The sequence below is a fragment of the Azolla caroliniana genome, unplaced genomic scaffold (genome assembly GCF_043228905.1).
Source record: "Azolla caroliniana isolate FFs.n. ecotype wild unplaced genomic scaffold, voAzoCaro1.0.p SCAF_8, whole genome shotgun sequence".
Taxonomy (NCBI): Eukaryota; Viridiplantae; Streptophyta; class Polypodiopsida; order Salviniales; family Salviniaceae; genus Azolla; species Azolla caroliniana.
Window position 1 is genome coordinate 19,493,916 of NW_028230443.1, and position 12,925 is coordinate 19,506,840.

A 12,925-nucleotide genomic window follows, 5' to 3' on the forward strand; every position below is an offset into this window, starting at 1 on the left:
ACTATATATAGTGACCGACTTAGGGCAACTACCCTTTATGCTAATTACATAAATGGCCAAAACGGGATAGTGTGAATACGTCCATTATACACATGTATTCGACACTCCCCCGTAATGGGCGTATACATGGGTTATCTAAGATTACAGGTATAGACTTAGGTTCTCGGACATATCAGCTTTGTTCGAGTCGGCAGGGTCCGAAGGCAGAAGACCGAACTGGTCGGGTCGGAGCAGTTGAAGCCGATCATTAAGGAACTGATGTCGGTTGTCGGGAACCATCCTGCTCTGTGTCCGGCTCTAACCGGACTGGTTTGTCGTTACGCCCATCTGATGCCGAAGAGACCGAAAACGGTCTGCCGAAAGACACTTGGTCATTCCATCTGCGACATTGTCGGTTGTGGATATTTTCTCTAGACTGATTTTCCCTGAAATGACGCAGTCCCGAACGAAGTGATATCGAACGTCGATATGTTTGGAGGCGTTGTGGTGAACCGGATTTTTCGACAAGGCAACAGCACCTTGACTGTCGCTGTAGACAACTGGAGCCGAGTCATGGTCGACTTGTCGAAACGTGTGCGCCAGCCGACCGAGCCACAAAGCTTCTTTTGCTGCGTCGGACGCAGCTACATATTCTGCTTCGGTCGTTGAGGTCGCTGTGCACTCCTGAAGTTTCGACTTCCACGAGATTGCTCCATTGCCGAATTTGAAGCAGTATCCGGTTGTTGATTTCCGACTGTCTATACAGCCGGCGAAGTCCGAGTCGGTGTAACCGACTACGCCTGAGGTTCGGTTCGGACCAAAAAGAATGTCGTGGTCTTTTGTGCCAGCCAGATATCTGAACACATGCTTGACTGCGTTCCAATGCGATCGGCCAGGATTGTGCATAAATCTGCTAACGACTCCTACGGCATGAGAAATATCAGGCCGTGTCGCGACCATCAGGTACATAAGGGAGCCGACTGCCGGTGCATACGGTACCGACTTCATATCTTCCCCCTCCGGGCCGGATGTCGGGCAGTCTCGCTGAGAGAGCCGAAGATTCATTGGGAGCGGGGTTGAAGCAGATTTGGCTGATTGCATGTTGAAGCGTTCCAAGACACGTCGGATATAGTCGGTCTGAGACAAAAAAAGATGTCGTTTATCGCGATGCCGACTAATCTTCATGCCGAGTATGTGTCGTGCCGGACCGAGGTCCTTCATGGCAAACTTCAACCGCAGTTGCCGAATGAGATCGGCAAGTTCGCCCGCGTGGCGTCCAGAAATTAGCATGTCGTCCACGTAAATGATGAGGAAGATGGGTGATCCATCTTGAGCTGTGTTGGTGAAGAGACAATGGTCCTCATCGCTTTTGGAGAAGCCGATCGATTGGATGAAGTCGTCGAACTTCTTGTACCATTGTCGTGGTGCCTGTTTGAGGCCGTATAGACTCTTCCTGAGTCGGCAGACTAGATGTTCTTGGCCAGTTGCCACGAAGCCTTTTGGCTGCTCCATATAAATTTCCTCGTCAAGATCACCATGGAGGAAGGCTGTTTTGACATCTAGCTGAATCAGCTCCAAGTTGTCGGCTGCCACTACGCCGAGTAGGAAACGAAGGGTTGTCATTTTCACCACTGGTGAAAAAATCTCGTCGAAGTCGACGCCATATTCTTGTCAGAAGCCCTTCGCAACTAATCTGGCCTTGTACTTTGGGGTGGTCGAATCAGACGTCTCTTTTAGTCGATAAACCCACTTGCAAGGAAGAGCACGTCGGTTCCTAGGTAATTCGACCAGATCCCAAGTCTTGTTTGCCCGAATGGAGTGCATTTCCGACTCCATCGCCAGATGCCAGGTGGCTGAATCGACAGATGTCGATGCTTCTTCGTAAGACGTCGGTTCGCCGGCGTCGATGAAGAAAATTCCAGGAGAATACCTCTCCGGAGGTTGCGACAGTCTCTCGGATCGTCGAGGTATGATTGGACTGGTCGCATCGGGTATCGAGGTCGGATGGTCCGAAAGCGGATTGTTCTGCTGTGCCGAGTCGGGGTTGTCCGAGTCGGTAGTGTAAGGTTCAGCTACCCGTGAAGCTGACCGTGTGTTAAGAGCGGGGCCTTCTTGAAGGGTCGGTACATCTGAAAATGTGACCCTTCGGACTTCGATCGGTGTTTTGACTGATGGATTCATAGCCGACTCATTGAACACAACGTCCGAACTTCGGACGATTTGTCTGCGTTCGGGATCCCAGAGTCGGTATCCCATTTCGCCGTCGGATCCATATCCAAGGAAAATGCATTTCCTGGACCGAGGTGCAAGTTTTCGGCGATCATCTTTCGGAATAAGGGCGTACGCCTCGCATCCGAAGATCCTCAGCTTGTCGTAATTCGGCTTACTGCCGATCCATAGTTCCTGAGGAATTTGAAGTCCTAGAGGTCTACTTGGCGACATATTGATTATGTGTACTGCCGTGAGTAGAGCCTCTGCCCAGAAGCCATCCGACAGTCCGGAGTGTTGGAGCATGGAAACTATCCGTTCTTGGATTGTCCGATTCATGCGTTCGGCAATCCCGTTTTGCTCCGGACTGTGTGGTGCCGTAAATTCACGTCGGATGCCGCGTTGTCGGCAGAATTTGACGAATTCTTCTGATTTGAACTCTCCCCCATTGTCGGTCCGAAGGCATTTCAGCTTTCGGTCGGTTTGATTTTCTACCATAGCGAGCCAATCGGTGAAGATCGAGAAGACACGATCTTTGGTGCGAATTGGATAAGCCCACACCTTTCGAGTCGAATCGTCAATAAAACTGACGAAGTAAGAGGCACCGCCAAGAGACTGATGCGGCATTGGGCCACAGACGTCCGAGTGGACTAAATCGAGAGGTCTCGTTTCTCTTGGTGCTGATGTCGGGTGTGATGCGGCTACTTGTTTGCCATACTGGCAATGCTCGCAGAATTGATGGTCGGAGAAGGAGAGTTTGGGGATGTATCCGGCTCTAGATAGGTGCGTGATGCCGGCCTTGCTGAGGTGTCCTAATCTTCTGTGCCATAGTGATGACACAGGAATATCCACCAAAAACAGGTTACCCTCTCTGAGCGTAACATGTAACGAATACAGGGAGTGTATCTTGGGTCCTCTAGCAAGCAGGAGGTTCCCCCTGTGGAGTGTCCACCCTCCCGAAGAAAAACCGGCACGAATGCCGTCTTCATCTAGTTGTCCGACTGAGATCAATGGCCTTGAGAGCTCGGGTACATGTCGGACATTGTGGAGTACAAGTGTAGAGCCACCTGCAAGGTTGAGCTCTACTGTGCCGATTCCGATGATGTCACAGTGTTGTGAGTTGCCGACTCGAACTGAGTCGGAGTGACGGATCGTATATTGCCGAAATTGGGATCGATGAGGAGTCACGTGAAATGACGCACCCGAATCTAAGAGCCATGTGCTCGATTCTTCAGTCGTGAGTAGAACTTCTGATCCGACTGGATTTTCGATTGATAGTATATTCGGGTCGTCCGGTAGTACATCAGCTGAGAAACTGACGTAATTGATCTCCTCATGCCGGCCACTCTTCTTGTTGTTCTTGTTCTTGAGTGCGCGGCAGTCGGCTTTGATGTGTCCGGGTTTCTTGCAATAGTTGCAGATTCGGTTATCCCGTGACTGGCTCCGTCTTCGCTGATTGTTCGGCGGTCGTGAGGAATCTCTTCCTCGTATGTTCGATCGGTCTGTCGAACCTTGTACTACATAAGCGTCGTCTGTTGAGTCTTTGGCGAAAGACTTTCTCCGAGCTGCTTCGGTCAGGATTGCGCTCGTGACTTCGGAGTACTTAACAGCCGTGGTTGACGCGTTGCACACGGTTGTGACGAAAGTTTCCCATGATGAGGGAAGGCTACTCATGAGTATCATTGCTCTGAGTTCATCCTCGATTGCCGTCCCCTGTGACGAGATTTGGGAGCTTATGCTTTCGTACTCATTGAGGTGTGCTTGAACCGAATCGGATTCTTTCATCCGCAAGTTGTAGAGGCGCCGGATCAGAAACATCTTCGTTGCGGCGACCTTCTTTTCGTAAGTGTCCGACAGTGTTTTCCACAGTTCGAATGCTGTCGTACACGATTGCACCGTAAAGTATACCGATTCCGATAGGTGCATCCGAATCGTGGCGCGGACGATTCTGTCCAGCTTCTGCCACTCAATTGGTTTGTATCCTTCTGGAGGTTCTTCATTTTCGATGGGATCGATTTGCCCCTTGACTATGAGATAGTCCTGCATTTGCTCCTTCCAGAAGTTGAAGTTCGATCCATCGAACTTTCGTAGACTCATTTCTGACGAGCCGGATGTTGATGCCATCAAATTCGGTTTCGGTTGACGAAGCTCGGTTCGAAGTTGACTACGAACCTTGTTGGAGTGCAGCCGGTTGGCTCACCCGATATCGTTCTAGTCGGATTTGAACCCGAGTCGGTTCGGCTTCGGAACTTGCTCGAATTGACTCCGGTAGCTTGAGGGACAGAACCGACTGGTCTTCCCGAATGTTGCCGAGTCGGAGTGAGCCCGGTTCGCTTCAGATATATATGCCGAATACCGATTATTAAAACCGATTATCTGGACCGATTCTGCTTCGGTTGACTACAGCAACGAGAGAGACGGATCCAACTGATCCTCCCGAATGTCGATCAGCCAGATGAAGCACGAATTTGGGGTTGTTGTCTTAAGACCGATCTGCACCGAGTGGTTACAATGAGCGGCGTTTGATTACCTCTTCGGATGCCGTTTAACCGAATGGAGCACGATCGTGTCAAAGTTGCACAAGGGGATTTCGCGCCGAGCGGTTACGATCACAAGGAACGGAGTGCAACCTGCTGGCTTACTCCAAGCAAAGATGATCTAACGCGATGAGATGCAGGCCTCGTTTTTCTTCTTCGAATGACACAGGAAACCGAATGCTGTGACGACGACCGACAGCGGATTGAAGGACCGACTACTGTGCACGCTCTGATACCAGATGTTGGAGACGAGGTCGTCTATGCGGAAGATCAAGAAGCATTCGATTCTGTTCTGAATACCTGCGTATGACAGTTTCTAGTCGTTGCACAGAGAGAGAGAGGGAGAGAGGGAGAGAGAGACACAAAATACTTCTTCTTTCTTCAAAGCAATAATACAACACCCAACCTTACAAAAAGGTTACAAGGTCACTATATATAGTGACCGACTTAGGGCAACTACCCTTTATGCTAATTACATAAATGGCCAAAACGGGATAGTGTGAATACGTCCATTATACACATGTATTCGACAGTCTGGACTACCCAAAGAGTCATAGCAACTCTTTTGTCCACTTGTAACAAGTTTATTTGTTCTGTGTTTTTTTCGGTTTTTTTTTTCTGTTGTTTATCCCATCCGGTAGGGTGAATATTGTAACCAAGGTTGTAGCCTTGAAATATATGTGCATACCTCTAGTGTAAGCTCTAGGGGTTGCCAACACCTTGTATACTCAGAAAATAGTGAATCTGTTCTGGAACCTAAGGTTCCTGTGGTTTTTCCCATTTTTGGGTTTTCCACGTTAAATTTCGGCATACTCTCATTTTGTCTTGTGGTTTCGTCTATTTGGAAACTTGTGTTGGTAGTGTAAATCATCTCGATTCGGATCCATATTCCTAACACTAACATAGGGTATAGATCATTAAGATGATGAGACATCAAACAAAAAAATAGTGTGTCAAGGGGAGATTCTCAAGTTTCGGCGTAGTGAGTCCATTATTGACATCCACATCACCCCTTGTCATGGTAGGCCTCTTGAACACCCGCTTGATTCACTATATTGTAACAATCAATTTACCGATGAAGCGTAAGTGTGTCTCTCAAAACATTGATCCTTGGCAATGACCTCTTCTTTTCCATTTATAGGTTTCATGAGGGTCCTCACCAAAAATAGTCACTTACCCCGACAATCAATTTTTGCAAAAGCAAATTCCCACTTTCGTTTTACCACATTCCTCCTTATTATATGGTGAACATTGCAAATCACTATTTCACTCCCATCATCCATTACAAGTTTCGAATCATTACACCCTGTCATCCCAAGAGGTAGCTCCGGCCAATTGAGCTATATCTTTTTGTTGGTTTGATCCGCATCAAAATATGACTCCTCATTGGGGCTTGTTTTACCATCAACCTAAGCTATCATAAATTCAATTTCAGACATTTTCTTCCTTTGTACATGTCTCATCTTGGCAGTTATCTTCAACTTGAACAATATACAAGATGCAATTTCTTGTTGCTAGTCCAGGTGTCTTTAGTTTATTTCCCTAAACTAAATCTCTACTTAATACTCCCCAAATGAAAACTTTCACTATACATTTCAAGATTTGCCACCATTGATAATCATATTTACATATAATCCATTCTGAGAGCCATCAAAGAGACTAAATGGAGCAATTGTACAAGAGATTAGTAGTTACTTGTGAAAACTGAGTCTCACCACCCTTTCAATGTTGAACCCATGGTTTCTCTTCAATTTGTATAGGTAACGGACTTGCATCAATGTTTTACTCCATAGTTGCTACCAAATAAACATATAACTAGGTAGGATGTCTAATAATCATCAAACTTCAATAAAGTCCAAAAATCTCCAATATCAAAAGTAAACTACATCTCCCACCTCTTTGACCCCCACAAATTAAATTTGGAGTCATATAGAGTTTTTAGTACAGAGAAGTAATTAGGAGTCACATGAAAGATTATATGTTTATTTGGTTTCATCGATCAAACTTGGCTTCATGAACCATAAAAGATACATTCTATTGAGAAATACCCATTATCTTGGCCCTAGATAAGAACGTCACAACCTATCAAATCATGGAAATCCAAAACCAAATTTTATGAGGAATGAAACGATGAGAACTATAATACGATTGCATAAACAGCTTTTTCCCGCGTTACACCTGAAGATAGGCTTCCAATCACCACTCTCAAAATAAAGACCTTGATTGGAAAAGGCAATTGAGAATGCTACAACCCATAACCACTTATTTACAAGTCATCCTTGTTGAACCATATACAGTAACCATACAAGTTGCCACATATAAATGAAGATGGCTTGTATGACCGTGGAACCCTAAAATTTGGCTGGGAAAGTTGTTTCTTGGGAAGATCCCCCTTGCAAACATCACACTACATAGCCATCATCCTATTCTTGAATGAAATGTAAATTACTAGTGAGTAATCAAGCAAACAATCTGAACTCTTCACTTTTTAAGCACTAGCACTCGATTCCTTCCATTACATCCTCATCCTGCAATCTAGGAGCAGCTGTTTCTCGATTATTTAGCTTTGAAAACACATTCCGCTGAGATCAAATGGATTTGCTTTACCATGGATTGTGCAAAGAACTGGATGCAACATTATGAACCAAAACCATGTCATCATTACCAATATGGAGGATTACAAATTAATACATTTTACAGAAGGGATACTGCCCTCCATTATCATTGATTGCTCCTTGAAAGTCATGTTGCTTGGTTTCAAGAGACTTTGCTGTTCCATGGATTTTTACAATTGGATGCAATACCATGAGCCAAGCTCACTTCATGGTTACAACAAGAATTGAGGATTACAGAGCATGCATTATGCAAAAGGGATAATCCTCCTTTATCCTTATTCCCCCTTGAAAGTTGTGTTGACTTTATTGGCTGATTGATTTGACATTCGGTTTATACTTTGCTCCCTACATTATTGAAATTTCTAAGAGAAGAAAAAACAATTTTTCACTATCATTACACTTCTGTACAAAGCTAACCAACATACTTGTGAGCATGGCCTATAATAGTGAACAGTTATCCATCAAGGAATCAACATCAATGTGTACAAAGAAGACCTTATTCTACACATCGGTTTGTAGATCAAACCCGTCAAGCTATATAAACTCCATCCAGTAGCTTACAATCACCTTGTTCCACTGAATCAAAGCTCTTAAAAACTGCATGTGTTCTAAATAAGCATCATGTACTCAGATATAGTACCACCATGCCAGCTACCATTTTTGAACACCCAGTTGTCTACATGTGATACCATATTTCCTGACAAAACAGTGTCGTTTCTGACATCCAAACGATCTACGGCTGCCAAAATCTCCTCTCCTCAATGTGATCGCTCATGCCGAGAGCGAGCTAGTCTGGGGTATAAGATTAAAACCCATTTTGAGGATAAAACAAATGCATAAAGAACTAGAGAAAAGCACGGAAATAATTTGTGACCCTACTTTGTTGAGTATATGCACAAGAATAACCCTAAGTTTTCATCCATTACCAGAATACCTATGTAAGAAAAGTTAGTACTACATAGTTTTCTGCTAATTTTTTTAACCTTGGGGACTTCTGGCAAATACTCAACAAGTTACGGTATTTCCCAAATGTCATGTGCTAGCTAGTAGTACTACCTTAGTTGCACGAATAACATCAAGGTTCATCATTGGTTGGGCATGGTGGTTTCGCATCCGAGATAAGACTCCCTGCCGCAACTCGGGCACCAGAGGCACCTGGGAGTCAACAGACTGTGATGAGGCATAACGACGCCAGTTCGAGTAACCACTAGCATGATGCCGCCTTGCCGAGGACGATTCTGCAGTCGAGTTTGCATCTTCATTTCCTAGTCGGGGTGCAGCTGAGTTCACATCTTCATGTCCATCTTGCATTGGTATGGGTGACGGTAGTGGCAATGGACGCTTGTGTCCATTTTGCCGCTCATTTTGGGCAGCAACAACATTATCCTGATCTCCCGTGCCTTTGTCAGATGAAGAGCCACCCTCCGTCCTTCGTGCTGATTCTCTGCCCATGCTCGGAACCATTTGATCATAACGTGATCGGCCATCCGATGATGTGTTCCTATGGTGTGAACCCACATCCATATCCATGTTTTCAACCTCAGCACCTCTACCGGCCTGCACTTCTACTGTCTCTCCTAGACCTTCTTCTAGGCCCACTTCCAAAGCAGCCTTTTCTGCAGCATCTTTCTCCCACATAACTGATAGTGCTTGTTGGAGCCTTTGTCTAGCAGCTACTTCTTCTACTATAGGTCTTGGATAGTTGGTGCCGAGCTCTATGCCAGCTGCACGAAGCACATTGGGAGGGGCATCCCATGGATGATGGATCCATTTCGACGGCAAGCGAGAGAGCTCAGGTAGCCAGCGCCGCACATACTCTCCATCAGGATCATATTTATAACCTTCTGCCTGCAAAAAAATCGTGAAAATAAGCCCTAATCTATCATGGGAATAGAAATATAGGACCAGAATTTCAAAGGGGGTGACTCATAATTATGCAGCCATATCAAATTCGAGAGAATAAGTTTTTTCAGTATTCACGTTTAAAGATTATTTGCATTCATTCAGGATACTATCTAAAAGGGGTATACATATATTAGATGGGAAAAGGGTAAATTTTCTTAATGAAAAATCTAAAATAGGCCTCAACTGCGAGTGCTATATGGTTTAGATAAAGTGAATCCCTGAGGTGAATGAGATAACGAGTTTTGAAAGTCTTCCTTCTACCAATCATTTACATACACAAAGGGTTCTATCAAAAGGGGGTATACATAGATTGGAAAAAAAGGTGACATCAATTCATGAGTAGTTCACATACATTGAATTTTTAAATAGGCTGTAAACTCATGTGATGTAGATGGTTTACATTTGTAAATATAATGAAACCACGAGCAAACAATACCTGAGGATTGTCTATGTGATCAAGTTCATGACCATCCGGCAAACTTCCAGATATATATTGCCATCCCAAGACATCACACTCCAGGTCAGCATCAAGAAGTGTGTCCCAAAAATATTTCATGCCCCAACGCCAGGGAAGCTGAAGAAATTTAACAAAGAAACATGATACGATCACGCGGACACAATTATGCAACCATCCAGTCGCCCAAAGCTCCCTCATACCTGCATCCACTAGAGGATACCCGGTCCGTCCCTGCCTCCATATCTTAAAATACCCTTCGTCAATGCGCCAAGGGAAAAATTTCAAGTTTGAGAGCAATGATCGTTCGTGTGTGAAAGGGAAGTTGAAGCTGAGATATCTTGAGTATTCTCTTAACCCAATAGACCTGAGAAAGAGGTTCACACTTTCTTCGCCTTTTTCATTCCCTTCTTGGACCCATAGCACCTGCTTCATGCTCACACCGCGGAAAACTTTCCTCACACTTAACTCACCATAGTGAAGGTGGGGAGAAAGCAATGAAGTCGTTGCACTATCAATTTTTTGTCTATTGCTTACATACTCCAATAGCGGTCCGTTTAAGAAGACCTCAAACGCCTTGTCAGCATTCGCCCATCCAGGGGCCCATGCTCTTGCTAGCAAATCATTGCTTCCTTTCTCAGACTCATCCTCGAGCTCGAGATTCTCTACAGATGAGCTAAATAGAGGCCCTAGATAGCAATGAAGAGAAAAACAAAATCCATCAGTCTGTACTTGTATTATCAGAGCTTCCCACTGATAGAATGTACAAAATAAAACAAAAAGATACCTTGATACTTTATAAGTCTTTTTGGAGGTATAAGGGATGCCTCTGGTTGCATTGGCATGTCCATACATTTCGACCAAAACTCAGCAAACGTTGTGAACGGGGTCTCGTCATCATTATTAATCTCCCAAGGCTCATAAAGAAGGTCCGCATTGAATGTACTTACCTCGATCCCAGCCCGAATAAGCCCTTGTTTCACTTTATGATCTCGCACAAGTGAGACAGGATCTGGAGAGACCAAAGCCAATTTTCACTATCCATTATTTATATATATATATATATATATTTATTTATTTATTTATTTTTTATTTTATTTTTTATATATATACATACATACATACATACATACATACATACATATATAATCAAGGTGCTACTCATAATTAGAAGGCACATGGGCTAGTTAAGGCATGTACATCAATAAACGCAGACATTTTTGTAAATCAGCATCAAAAGAAACACAATGGATAGCAGACAACCAAAAACGCAGTTTAAGTTCAACACCTAAACCTTGTGTATATGATGCCAAAAGTTTGTTATTAAAAACTCAGCAGAAACTGTTATGCCTGAGCTCATAATGGTGATTGATCATTGTAAAAGCATAGCTCAACTTTTCTGCAGAAACGCAGTATAAGTGCAACACCTAAACCTTGTGCATATGACACCAAAAGTGTGTATCACAAACTCTGCACAAACTGATATGTCTGAGCTCATCATGGTGATTAGTGCATGAAAATGCCTCTATGTCTCTGCTACGATGCAGCTCAGATCAGAGCAAAATATGTGTGCTCACAATGAGGATGCAACTCATATTAGAGTAAAAACTCTCCATTCCTGAAGTCTCAAATTAGAGTAAACTGTCTCTCTGTTCATAATGAAGAAATAGAGCTCAAATTAGGGTAAAATTATGCTGCTTCATGACATGGGCAGATCTCTTACTGTTCATACTGAGGTAAAATTTCTCCCTTCGTGATGAGGATAAATCAAGCTTACATCAATGCTTATATCAAATCAAAATTTAAATAAAACCTGATATAAAGCTTATACCAACACTTAAATCAAACCTTGATACAAAGTTTTTTCAAACCAGTGATGCTCATACCATAACCCTTAAGACCAAACCAAAGTATCATAACCCTAATTAAAAAAAACCCGTGATGAAAAGGCACTACCCTAACCACCATAAGTAGATGGGATTTTATTATGGTCCATGAAGATCAAATAAAGAGAAAGAGAGAGAGGATAAACTTACCATAGAGGTGATTATAGAAGACTCGTGAAGCTCCGGTGGTTTCGATGATTTGAAGGAGAACAGAGAGGGCATCGGGCGCACGGCGCAAGATGAGAGGGGCTCCGAGGCTAGCCAAGGACTGTTGTAGATGGATAAGGCTCTGTTTGAGCCACCATCTGGAGACTCGGCCTGGCAAGAAATGGCCTTCCTCTTCGGGTGCCCAAATGAAGACAGGGATGACCATGCCGCCCGACCGAGCCGCAGCCACCAGTGCCGGATTGTCTTCCAACCGTAGATCTCTTCGGAACCATACCACCGTGCACACCATATCTTCTCAGCTGCTTTTTCTGCTCTTTTTCCTCCTTTGTTTTATTTCTTCCTCACTCTCCTCTTCTCTATATCTCTTGTCTTCTCCTCTTCTGCTGTTGTTTGTTTTTCCTTTCTCTTTGTGTGAGTAGATGAAGCAGCAGCAGAGCAGCTAGAGACCCCAACGCTAAAATCAGGGCAGGAGAACCCTAAATTTGGAGTGGTGTAGAAGCCCTAGCCCTGATTTAGATTTGGTAGAAACTCGGCCTGAATTCCAGATCAGGATCAGAAGCCTAGCCTAATCGCAGGGCAAGAACAAAACCCTGCCCTGATTTAGAGCGGGATGAAACCCTAACCCTAATTCAGAACAATAACAGACCAGGCAGATTTCCTAACGCTAATTGAGAGAGCCGTGTACAAACCCTAAGCTAAATTAGAGAATGAGGAAGCCCCTGAGCGTCATCCAGCTAACTCCAAAAATCTAAATCCTAAAGGAACCCTAATCCTTACCCGGAGCAGGCGGAACCCCAAATCTCCCTAACATAGAGCAAGAGGGAACTGCTGAACCCAATCTCAGAGAGCAGGATGAATCGCTGAATCTTAATTCAACCCAATTTCAGAGCAGGAGGGATCGCTGAACCTTAATTCAACCCAATTTCAGAGAAGGAGGAATCGCTGAACCTTAAATTCAGAGCTGGATGGAACCGCGGTAAAACCCTATTTCAGAGCGGGGGGGGGGGGGGGGGGGAGGGGGCAGGGAAACCTAATCGGTACCGATGAGTGTGCAGAGAAGAAGAGCCCAAAATGAAATTTGAGGGGAGGGGAGGGAGAGATAATGGTGGATGTGCAGAAGAAAAAGAAGAGAAGAAAGGAACCCTAATGAGAAAAGCCATGGATGGAGCCCAT

General features: G+C 44.4%; 1 protein-coding gene across 1 annotated transcript; it reads right to left on the reverse strand.

Moving 5' to 3' along the window:
- Nucleotides 1–7,361: 7,361 nt before the first annotated feature.
- LOC147861272 (cryptochrome-1-like) lies at nucleotides 7,362–12,409 on the reverse strand. Its single transcript, XM_087323387.1, has 5 exons — nucleotides 11,735–12,409; nucleotides 10,486–10,710; nucleotides 9,681–10,387; nucleotides 8,396–9,187; nucleotides 7,362–8,131 (listed from the first exon to the last, which is right to left on the reverse strand). The coding sequence occupies exons 1-5, from the start codon at nucleotides 12,039–12,041 to the stop codon at nucleotides 8,111–8,113; spliced, it is 2,052 nt and encodes a 683-aa protein (XP_087179513.1). The 5' UTR covers nucleotides 12,042–12,409; the 3' UTR covers nucleotides 7,362–8,110.
- Between the last annotated feature and the right edge of the window lie 516 nt (nucleotides 12,410–12,925).